Source organism: Centroberyx gerrardi, chromosome 7, assembly GCF_048128805.1.
Source record: "Centroberyx gerrardi isolate f3 chromosome 7, fCenGer3.hap1.cur.20231027, whole genome shotgun sequence".
NCBI classification, from domain to species: Eukaryota; Metazoa; Chordata; class Actinopteri; order Beryciformes; family Berycidae; genus Centroberyx; species Centroberyx gerrardi.
Window position 1 is genome coordinate 2,907,794 of NC_136003.1, and position 12,784 is coordinate 2,920,577.

Genomic DNA, 12,784 nt, shown 5'->3' on the forward strand with positions numbered 1-12,784 from the left:
ACTCCACTGGACAGCAGTAGATTCTTCTGTCACATTCTGGAGGTGAACTCCACTTTCCTGACCAGGGACCTGCTGATTTCTGATATAGAACGACAACCTACACACACACACACACACACACACACATACACACACACATTCAAACACAAACACGTGCACACAGTCAGTGGTCTAGCAGAAAATATGGCTGATAGGTGGTTCAGTACCTATAGTAGATCCAAAGTATGGAAATAATTGATCAGTTTATTGTGCGCACTTTGGTATGTGCCTGAGTTTGTTTGTGTGTGTGTGTGTGTGTGTGTGTGTGTGTTACCTGCCAGGGCCATAGCCAGTCGCAGCTCTTCTCTCAGAAGCTCCAGAACCTCAGAGACTCCCTTGTCCCCCTGGACACAAACACACACACGTTTGTATAATTGTGCTACAGTATATTGCATTGTGTTTGGCTCCCCCTAGTGGTTAGTTTGGTGTACCTAAATTGCTATGCTAGTCATTCAGTGTATGGTTTACAGAGGGTATGGTGAAAGCAGTTTAGTTAGTAGATAGTTCTTGCATATGCTACAGACAATCCGCTGTCATCCTTTTGTTTATGCCCTCAAGAAATTTTTTAGAATTATGACCGTTTCGAAGAATTTCCCCTTAAAAGTAAGACGAAATCCTAGTAAAGATAAAAGCTATTCAAGAAGCATCTTAGGCCTTAAGAGAGCTCCTAAGGTGAAAAACTGTTGAGAAGAGAGGACGACGTTTAGGAGGCTGAGGAGTTTCTTAAGCAAAGGAGAAAATGGCTGAAAGAACCAGAGGCAGGAGAAATGTTCTCCAAACACTGAATGACAGTGAGTTAGTTAAACTCTATAGATGACTTTGTGCAGGGATAATGTTTGTTGCTGATCTAATTAGAGATGCACTCACGTCTCCCATTCAGCTCAATAACACTGTATCGAATATGTATATGATATGTGTATAATATGTATACTGATGGTCCGCATCTGTGACAATCTACTCTTGTTCAACAACCCTATTCCTATAATAAAGGCCAGCAATTGTATGAATCAGTCTGTCTTGAGACATTTTCACCATGTCTTAACGTCAACTTGATAGACAAGTCAATTTGAACAAAACAAAAGTAATGATTTTCCAAAAAAGATCCAGTTCTCAGGAAAATAACTTCATACTTGGAGGGGATATTATAATTACTTAGGCATTATCTTAAGTTATACAGGAAACCTCAATAAGGCTGTGAATGCACTGAAAGAGAAAGCAAGAAGGGCATTCTATGCCATAAAAAGAAAAATCCAATTCGACATACCAATTCGGACCTGGCTCAAAATTTTCAAATCAATAATTGAACCCATAGCATTATATGGCAGTGAAATATGGGGACCAAAAACAAAACGAGACTTTGAAATTTGAGAGAAACATCCAGTTGAGACCCTGCATGCAGAGTTCTGCAAATCAATACTTGGTGTGCACAGAAATGCCCCAAACTCTGGATGCAGGGCAGAATTATACCAATACCCTCTAATAATTACAACCCAGAGAGGAGCAGCTGTGTTCACTCTGCTCACAGACAGAGGTGGAGACAGAGCTGCACTTCCTTCTGAACTGCGCTAGATATTAAAATGTTAGAGAGACATATTTCTCCAAATTCCAAAATGTATGTAATTTTGAAAAACTCCCCCCCTGACAAAAAACTCCAGTATATCATTGGAGAAAAAAGTGAGTGTGCCACTCTAGCTGCCATTTATATAAAATCCTGTGAAAACCTGAGACAGGAGAGACAACTGACCTAACTACTAATACTTTATATTTTGCTTTGTGTGACTGAATAATTGCAATTCTCTATTGTTCAATCATTTTTATTGTTATTATTGTTACTTTTATTGCTTGTCACTGTTTTGCTTTGGCAACAGATACTGAAGTATTTATACCAATAAAGCTCATTTGAATTGAATTGAATTGACAAGTCATGATAACATTACTGTGTCCACACAAATAAAGGTGTCATGTATTAGGCTGTGAGTGCCACGCAAGTATTAAAAGGTTAGGCTTTTCAAACATTTTGTCAAAATCGTTTTTGACATTATAAGTAAACCACACTTCAAAATAGAGTAAATTGTGTGTTTCTCAATTTCATTCTGAATGACTAAAAGAGGCATGCTGAGGTTTTTCCTGATGGACCAATGACAGCGTCTAAAAGACAGCATCATACCTAGACACACCTCCTCACTAAGGAAGTAGCAAAACTGGCATTTATTTATATGAAAATGTCACCAATAACCACTTTAAATTTCCATTCATCACTTGCGGAGAAGACAAATAGGGCGAACAGTGTATCGATTAAGAGGGATGAAACACTCTTCTCTGCTGCGGCCGCACTTCCAGCTTTCAGCGTATTAGTCCAGTATCTCACCTGACAGGCCAAGCCCCACAGTACTGGCCGTCCTATGAAGACAGCCTTGGCTCCCAGAGCTAAAGCCTTCAGGACGTCTGTCCCTTGTCTCACTCCTCCATCCATATAGACCTCACAGCGACCCTGCACTGCACTCACCACCTCCTCCAACACATCCAGCTACATGCACACGTGCACACACACACACACACACACACACACACACATTAGGCCCATTTTTATTGTGACAGATAAATTGCATTGTAAATACTGAGGCTCCAGTGCATCTATAAAAAGAGGTAATTAATTTCCTGTAGAACTGAGTGACCAGGGAAACTCGGCCGATGTGTGGACAGTCAACAAGTTTGTCGCCACAAATTGAAGAGTAGTACCAGTTCTTGAGCCTGGAGCCTGGAGCCTGGAGCCTGGAGCCTGGAGCCTGGCATTGTCCCACAGATGGGGACAGTGACATCATGCCCAGCACTGAAACTATTCACCAGCGCACGGGCTCAAGGAGGAAGACCTCTTTGGATTGTGGGTTGACTGGTAAGAAAATGTCTCCCCCCACTTTCCTCTGAGTCCAGATTATCTGGGATTTTGCAGCATTTTAGCCATTTAAGTAGTCTAACTACAGAATAAAAGGACATTGATCATCGACAACAAATTAAGTTCGTTTCTTTAAAATATTGCTTTCTTTATGCCTTTAATGCTATGTAATAATTTGAGAAAAAAGTAGGGGTATGTTACTGATCAATTAAATGTAAAAGACTGTGGAGTTTACACACGTTTTACACTTGCTCTGAGTCAGGTGTAAATTTGACTCAAATTTCGCTCAGATGTACGAACAATTCAGACATCCGAAAACTTTGATAAATCTTGATTTTCATGTGTAAATATGGATTTGAAGGATTTACGAACAAATCCGTTTCGAAATCGCTTGATAAATGAGGCCCATTGTGTTTAGTGTTAAAATCAAATTTCATGTCAGGTTTTCAGAGGTGGATGACACTGGCTGATATCTTGTATCTAATAAAAGGACAATATCGGCCCAATATGTCGTCAAATTGATATATTGGTCGAACTCCAGTTAGTAGGCCTAGTACAATTGTTAGAAAATCCATATCCATACATTCACTCGGAAGCTTTTCACGAAAATCAGACTACAGTGTTTTAGAATATCTATGCTTGTGTTTCAAACATAGTATGAATTACCTCAGTATTTCAATGGATTTCAGACAGCTACAGATTCCACTGGTTGGACTTGGCGGTTTGGATTGATAAGACTTACTATAAGCCCTTTTCACATCGTCATGGTAACAGCTTCCGCGTTGAGAAACTTGTGCATTACAACTTCCTGTTGCCAGCTATGACCTTCACTAATCACTCCACAACCTGCCCAACATTAACATTGGTGAAGTACAAAGACTTGCTGACCTGTTTTCATTGACTCCTGAATCTAAACTAGAGAAAGGCTACAAGTTCTTCACCTAAACTTACCTCTTTGATTATGAAGGTGAGTTTTAGCTTCAGTCATCACCTCATTTACATAATGTTATGTATCTAGTGCTAGTATCCAATACAATTTTATTGTTTTTGTTGTCGCAAAAAAGAAAGTTGCCACAGGAAGTTGAGATGCACCAGTTTCTCAACATGGAAGCTGTTACCATGACGGTGTGAAAAGGGCCTATCAAACAACTGACACACACACACACCGTGGCAGGAACCCCGTCCAGCTGTCGAGCACCGTGATTGGACACCAGGATACCATCGACACCATAGTTCACAGCCTGGATGGCATCCTCACCTGACCACACATGCATGCACACACACACGCACACACACACACACACACACACAGAGATTAACCAGAGTTGAGTGCTTCTGAACAGGTTCAATCTTGAATCAGAAAAGGTCAGGTTGGTAAAACCAGGATGTGTTGATGAATTCTACACTGGCTCTAAAATTATGAAATGTTTATATTATTAGGCTTATATTATTACATAATATAATTATATAATATAATTATTATTATAATATTCGTAAAGTTTTCAGTGGGTGTGTTTCCATGCACAGAGAATTCTTAATTCTTAAGAATTCTTAGAATTCTTAATTCTTCTTAACTGAAATCTAAAATGCTGATAACTAGAGATGCACTGATAAAACTGCTGATACTGATTCCATGTACTAAGCTTATTATTATCATTATTATTATTGCAAGTACATGATAACCAAACAATACCCAGTACTGAACTTTACATAAATATATAGACTCATGCCATTAGTTTGGGCTCATGAAACAGAGATTAGTAACATATAAAATTTTGTCACCATTTTAAAGATTCAACACAGAAAATCAATTTGCTATGTGTGGCTTATAGTATCATATATTATTATTTCGAAAATAATAATAAAAATCTAATTTGATACCCCTGGTATTAGCCCAATATCTGCTACAAGTAATGTTCTGAATAAGTAATGAACAAGTATTTAGTATGAACAAGTTATTTGGGACCCCCTATGAAGTCATTCACAAATTAACAATTAGAATGACACATCTTTCAAATAAGATAATAGAAATAATAATAATTTCTAACTATAATCACATAAACCTAAAATTGAGTCAAGGAGCACTTGACTGCCTCCTGGAAGCCCTTAAGGTCAGGCATCCAATACGTCTGTGTGTGTATGTATGTGTCCGTGTGTGTGTGTGTGTGTGTGTGTACCGGTCAGTATTCCTTTGACAATCACTGGTAGGTGTGTGTGTTTCTTCAACCAGGTGATATCGTCCCAGCAGAGGGTGGGGTCTATCGCCTTGGCAACATAAACTGCCAATCCACTATCACTGCCATAGTTGCCCTCAGAGAAAGCCAGTGAGGCTGTTGAGAAGTTAGACATACTGGACACACATACACGCGCACACACACACGCACGCGCGCACACACACACACACACACACACACACACACAGAGGTAAGTGTTGGCATTAGGATTTAGGATGTGTTTGTGTTTTCTTCTGTTGTCAGTGTTATTTTGGTTCCTACCTCAGGTGTGAGGGAAGTTTAAAGCAGTTGCGCACGTCATCCCACCTCCTCCCCAGGTATGGCGTATCCACGGTAACAAAGATAGCCTTATAACCCGCCTCCTCAGCCCGGTGGACCAATGACAGCGTGAGCTCTCTATCTTTATAGATATAAAGCTGCAGCCATAGGATACCTGCATCGCCCTGTGAAGAAGTCATCGCTGACATCACTTCCTCTATTGTTGAGGTGGCCCAGGAGCTCAGCATCATCCCTGTCCCCGCTGCTTGGCATGCTGGGTAGGAACACATTCAAACTTAAGATGATGCTCTTGTCAAGTAAAGTCAAGTCAAAGTTTATTTAAAGTGCAATATCACACCAGGGTGTCTCAGTACACTTTACAACAATGAATCAGTATTAAAAGAATCAAGGAGAGACATAACAATAAATCATGTAAAAGTTAAACAAAATTAAACAATGATGTCTGAATGAGCTGATGTCTTTTAACACGGAGAGAGAGCTAAAGGAAAAGTGTGAATGTGAATCATGGTTTCTTCAACTTCTTCTGTCTGCTGAGACATTCTGCTGAAATGTAAAGAATAAAATGTTGGGAAATATTAATTGTGTATTCTTGTTTTTATATTTTTGACATTTGCACACATAATTTATACAGATTTATACAGTAGCATCAACAAAATGTGTAGATCTTGTACTGAAAGATAAAGATTCATTGACAGTTGGCTGTCTAGCAGGACCAGCATTTCATTGTGCTGATGTGTCTAAGAGCCTGTGATATTTTCATTAGATACTTGTTGAACTGCCACCATTAATTTAGGTTTTGCATATTGTTTGTTGGACCTATTCATTATAAGTGAGCTTAATACTTTGTTGAGGGTGTAACATTGGCACAGTAGCATTCACACCTGGGTTTTATGTGTTTTTGCACTCCAATCACCCAGGACGTGTATCAATGCCATGTGGTGGTAGCTGTCTGTCTCTGTGTCTGTCTGTCTGTCTGTCTGTCTGTCTGTCTGTCTGTCTACCTCTGATGGTAGCTGTCTCACTCCGCCTGTTTGTCTACCTCTGGCGGTAGCTGTTTCTCCTTCAGGGTGAGCCATCCTTTGCATGGCTGTCGCTCCAACACAGAGTGGCATGCTTAGCGTCTGGCCCAGCAGAGGGACAGATAGGTCCACTTTCGACACATCCCTCAGCACCCGAGGGAGAAGATACCACCTACACACAAACACACACACACACATGCAGGTGTGATTTACAGTCATATCAATTGCAAACAGGGAGAAATAAGCAATATTGATTACAGAAACATCTTTCTTAAAGGAAAAATCCACCCTCAAATCCTCTTACGCTAATCCACTGTTATACATCATCAATTTGTGATGTTAAATACATTCCAGGAGTTATTTTGTGCTGAAGTGTTGTGACTTACTGTCCATTTTTGAATACCCCCAGAGAACATGTCGCTTTCAATCAAATGGGCATAGAAATATAACTAGGTAGCCAACTACTTAGTGAACATTGTGATCGCGCCCTTACTCAAAACAAAACATGTCTGTGGCTACATTGCATTCTGGCCTATTGAGCCTACTGTTGGTGGAGAAATTGGAATCTTTGCCTCTTCTGTGATAGATTTCTCCCTATATGACTGTTGAACTTCAGTGCAACCGACGTTTACTTGTTGATGTTTTAGATAGGTGAAACATTTTCTGCTATCAAACTCTATTGTAGCAGAAAATGTCTCAATGTAACATCATGTCATCTACATTTGGCCAGAAAACAAGAAAACCACATGCCCAAAAACAAAATGATGACTCGAAATTCAAGGTATGTCACCAATAGCTGTTTTTTTTAACAGTGTTACAGTGTTTTTGGGTGGATTTTTCCTTTAAAGGTCTATGTCATAGGAATTCAAATTTTCCTCTATACATATAGGATATAAAATATAGGATCATATATGTTAGGATATAGGATCATAAATGTTACAAATTTATTTTGTTTGAGTAGTTTGAGAATGACTCAAGAATGACTAAAGAATGACTGAAATCCTTCCAAGCAGGCCAGTTTGCAGCATTTGAACAGGAAAGTTTCCACTCAGCAGGTTTACTTCATTTGAAAAAAAGAAGTTACTGTTGTCGGCTAATCAGGGTCCAGTATTATGAGGACTTAGCCTTCAAATTCATTCAATTTCACCAATTCAATTCAACTTTTAACTAAACTCCATTTATTTGAAAAACATCAAGAAGAACATTATTCTTATCCTGAGACTGAGTATGTTTGAAAACAAAATCATGAAAACTGAATAATAGGGGACCTGATTGTAATGAATAATTTGATTTGTTAGTGCTGTGATACAAGCAGGAATACAATGAAACTCAGTTTACCTATTTTATTTTCAGAATAGAGTTCAATCACATTTTTAGGCCTGACATAAATATTTAAGACATAAATTCATAGTATACATCATTGTAAGCAGTATCAAACTGATTAAATTATATATCTATATATCGTTCTTTAGGAAAGAAAAACATAATTCCTTCTGAAAGTATATATGATTTTTGTTATAATGGAGGACATAGTTTACCCACTGCTTTATTTACCACTGCATCACAATTTACATGTCAATAAGTGACAAAACTGCATACACAAAATATGCAGATACAGTAGTGGAGAAACAATGCAAGATAAGACCGTGTACTCAACACATAGAGGAAGCTCACTATATATTTGGACAGCGACACACTGTTTTGGCTTCACTCTAATTTTTCTGATCACGGAATGATGCAATGACGCCAAGTTCAGAGTGCAGACTGTCAGCTTTAATGTAAGACTTTAAATAATATTGTATTAGCATTAGACAGATATATAATTTATCGGCTTAGTAGTGGTTGAATACATTTCACTTGTCCATTGAGACAAATTTGTTGACAGTCAACTGACATGTAGAGTCAAAATAAAGTGTTACCCATTTAATTGCTCAATAAGGTTTTTGTAAATTAATTCTTCATTTCAAGGCCTAATGTATCCCAGAGTTTTACAGTGATGTCCCATGATGGTTTACATGCTGATAAAATAAATATGATGCGACTGTAAATGATGATGCGACTGTAAATCACCCATGATAGTGCCCTCCTTGTTTTGTTTTTTTCTGATTATTGCGGCCTAAAATGTTTGATTTTGCAGCGGCTTTTCTCAAAAATTGCAACGCAATTTGTTATATGTTGTGTGCTTTTTCTGCGATAAAATTGCAGGAATGGGTGAAAATTGCGAAACAAATGTGATTTTTTTTTTTTTAAATGTGATTTTCTCTCTCTATCTCTCTCTCTCTCTCTCTCTCTCTCACTCTCTCTCTCTCTCTCTCTCTCTCACACACACACACACACACACTTGCTTGCATCTCTCTCCCTCTTACAATCTTACCAAACTTCTTACCACTGGACTATTTTCTTTCCCTCTCTCTCTTGCTCACTCACAGTCTGTCGTACAGACACACACACATACACTTGCCTGTATGTCTCTGATTTTCATGACACTACCGAGAACCTGATAAATTCAATCCTTTCAGCGCTTGCTATGGACTTTGATGCAGCAGCCTCTGTCACAGTGATTTCCAGACATTTCAGCTATTCTTATGTGCTTCACGGTAGAGAAGTGGCTGTCAGTGTCTGCATACTCAGACCGAGGAGCAAGGAAGTGAGTTTGGTGATGTGTAGTTTGACTGGACCATTTTATGCGGGAATACTGCGGTGATTGGACAAAATTGCAAGCTCTCACAGATTTTGCAGGGATTGGTTGAATTTGCGTTAATTATTGCAATCGCACAATCGTGAAATCCTGGAGGGACTGGGCAACAGAGCTAACTTTTTTCTGCCCTATGTGATTTAGCGCAAAATGTATTATGATATACATTATTCTGATAGCACTGGCTGTTTTCTTTTACTTGGATATTCATGATTTAGTCATGGTAGGCCTTTTGGCTATTTTTAGTGAAACTTGCATATGGATTAAACCATTTAGATTAACATATCTAACAAGTTTCACAATAATTGAACAAACTGCCATGGAGTTCTGGCCAATTACATAGTTAGACGTGACTTTTGGAAGTTAATTTGTTAATAGTGGCCAAACAGTTCATGCGATTGGGCGGTTTATAGTAGGTTTGTGTATCTCAGTCTCCTGAAGCTGTCTACCAATTTTAGAGGAAATCTTTCTGTTTAATCAAAGCAAATAGTATTTTTTGAGAATCTTTTGGATTTCACTGAGCTAGGATTATTATCTAATACCAATACTAATGTATGTCTTTTGGATATGATTCAAAGTGACGGCAACACTGACTATAGTACTTCACTATTTGTGTCCAGGGTTGGCATGCAAACCAGGCCTACTCATATAGTCATGTGTGAGTTTGTGTGTGTTGTACCTGTTGAAGGCAGCGGTGTTGCTGGCCAGTGTGTGTTGCTGGTCAGCTCCTGAGCGGTAGTAGTCATAAACAGCTTTAGGAAGAACTCTCCTGGCTTCCTCCTCAAAGTCACCCACACAAACACGGCGCCCTGACATCACTGACAGCCAAAACACCCAATCACCAAAACACCAAACTGCCTGGTTTAACTCTGGCTCGCTGTCTGTGATTCTGAGAGAGAGAGAGAGAGAGAGAGAGACACAGAGGGAGAAAGAGAGAGAGAGAGAGAGATCTGTGAGAGAGGTGTGATCAGCAGAATTTCTTTAATCATTAACCTGCTGGTGGTGTCACTGACCCTCTTTTTTTAATAGATTATTTTTGGGGGGATATCAGCTTTTCATTACACAGTTCACAGTAGAGATAGATTAAAACCCAGGGCATTGTGGGTCTACAATCACTGGTCGGGTTCCAAACTCCAGCTCGCTCCTCCACCTCTTCTCATCCCATTCCTGGCACCACAATGGTGGAACGAGCTCCCCCCTTCTGTCAGAACGGCTCAATCACTACCCATCTTTCAGGTCTCTTCATCTCTTCAGATTACACCTGGACCCCGCTTGAATTAACCTATCATTCTTCCCCCTCTACTCTTAATATATAAAGAATAAATAAATAAAAAAAACTCATACAAAAACTCTACAAATGTTACTTATTCCTGTTAAAGGCTTAGTTGATGAAGACTGTGATAAACAGTTGGTTTGACTACTGTTGACAAAATGCACTTATTGTAAGTTGCTTTGGACAAAAGCATCTGCTAAATGACGTAGTGTAATTTAATGTGTACATGGTATGAATGGCATGATCCTAAACCAACTAAGCAAAAGGATGCCTGACCCTCTTCACTTCTCCTCAACCCCCCACCCCTCCCCCAATCCTGTTTCTAGAGTGACTCTGACTCTGGTTGCTGCTGGTTCTGTTGGTGAGCCATCCAGCGTACAGACATCCGGAGTGTGTGTGTTTAGACAGAGTTACTCAGTAACCAGATTTCGTCAGCTGCCTGTGAACTTTGATCCCAGACGCATTAATATGAGAGTTGTGTGTGTGTGTTGGTCATTGCTGATAAAGTTGGTGATGTGATTATTCAAGACAATAATGCAATTATCCATAAACAAGTGAGAACTAGCTTAGTGCTAGTTTCAAGTTCACTTGTAACAGCTTAAAGTATCAAACTCAAGTATATCAATTAAGACCTCGAAATGCGCACATGCAGAGCGGGCAGAAACCGGCAGGAAGGTAAACAACTCATGACATGACGGAGAACAGTAGACACACACAACACTTGTTCAAAGCTTGTGTTCTAAATAAGAGAAGAAAGATATAAGTTGACTGTTTTTATGATAAGTGTTGGATTCATCAAGCATTTGAATTAAGCTATTTTATGGCGTTTAATTAGTCTCACAACCAGCGCACATAAAAACCAGGCGCGCGCACGTGATACGAACGCACAGAACAGTATCCGCGAGCGGAAAACCATCCTCGCGAGGGAGCATTTCTGCTCCGCGTGCACAAATGCGGTCCTGCGAGCGCTCGCAACTGCTCAACACTCGCTCGCTCGTCAAGTTGACTTTTGAGACTTTGGAGGCGGGGATAGCATCTCACTCCTTTGCCTAAACCTAACCAATCAGAGGCAGAGTAGGGGCGGGTCTTCCAGAAAATGGGGTAGGAAAAAAAAATGCGTCTCTGACCCCTTTTTTGGCGGCAGAATCATCAAGAAGAAGATGTCGGAGAAAAAAGAGGTAAAGTGAGGAACAGCCACATCACAAATAGCCTATGTTACATTTTGGTTACGCACAATTTACTTGTGTTAAGGGCATTGTAGATGTGGCTGTTCCTCACTCTCTCCTGTCGGCGTTCAGCACCACCGCCGATAGACAGCTGTCTGTGTGGTGGTGTCTGTGGTGCTGAACTGCCTCGGTGCTGAAACATTTGAAAGCGACTGGCAACCTGTTTTCTTTTTTTGTTCTTCAGAAAAAGCTTGTCTGACAAAGTGGCTCTGGCTTCACTGTATGTTTTCTTAGACATTGGCTTGCTTGGCTCTATAAGTGACAATTTGTGTTTATGGATAGGATAGGATATATCAGCTATTTTACAGTTGTGAATTTTAAAATTACTTTATCAGAAGGGCCCCTCGAGAATGCGAGAGTCTAGCTCCGCCCCTGGTCATATGTAATCACTTCCTTCGATAAAAAGCATACTGCATATCACAGAAACAACTATATTTCAGTGCTCATTTTTAAATTTATTTTCTGAACATGAGAACCATGGGCTCATAGTTATATAAAAAAGAATATACGGTACTTGAGTTCCATTTATAAGCCTTAATGAAATAATAATAAATAATAAAGTTTGTGAAGAAGCCCGATTTTACAGAGGTAATACACAAAGTTTATTAAGAATCTTTAAAAAGTCTCTTGACTTTTCTAAGGTTTTATTCAATGTTTTCAAAGTTTTATCGAACAGTCCAGCGAGAGTAGGCTATATTGAGCTAAGTGTAACTAGTACTTTGCTTTATAAAAAATTAAAACTAAAGAAAGGGAGTGAGCTTAGTTAGTTTGCCCAGCCTAAAAGAGCTGTCATTACGTTGTACTTGTACTTGATTTGATAATATAGAATAAAAACAACAACTTCTGTTTTATCTACCAAATAGCTGGTGTCCCCTAGCGTATGTTACAGGAACTGATGTGTTTTACGTTTCTGGTTTGTTTGGAATAAATAGAGGAAGAACTAGGTAGTAGCATGAGCAGTGATAGCCACCATGGCTGAACATACAAAGAAAAGAGCGCCACCTACAGAAACTCAAAATCGTCGCAGTACTGACCACACTGTTCGCTGTTTTATTGTGTAGTATTTCTGGGAAGTGCAGTGCAAAAACACCACAGCAATGACCAACTAGCACCAAAGATGGCAACA

General features: G+C 39.4%; 1 protein-coding gene across 1 annotated transcript; it reads right to left on the bottom strand.

Moving 5' to 3' along the window:
- Window positions 1-29: 29 nt before the first annotated feature.
- Window positions 30-9,975, bottom strand: hao1 (hydroxyacid oxidase (glycolate oxidase) 1). The gene is made up of 8 exons (XM_078284854.1): window positions 9,839-9,975; window positions 6,485-6,636; window positions 5,428-5,698; window positions 5,110-5,282; window positions 4,099-4,190; window positions 2,408-2,566; window positions 314-383; window positions 30-97 (listed from the first exon to the last, which is right to left on the bottom strand). Exons 1-8 carry the CDS (start codon window positions 9,973-9,975, stop codon window positions 30-32), a joined length of 1,122 nt encoding a protein of 373 aa, XP_078140980.1.
- Between the last annotated feature and the right edge of the window lie 2,809 nt (window positions 9,976-12,784).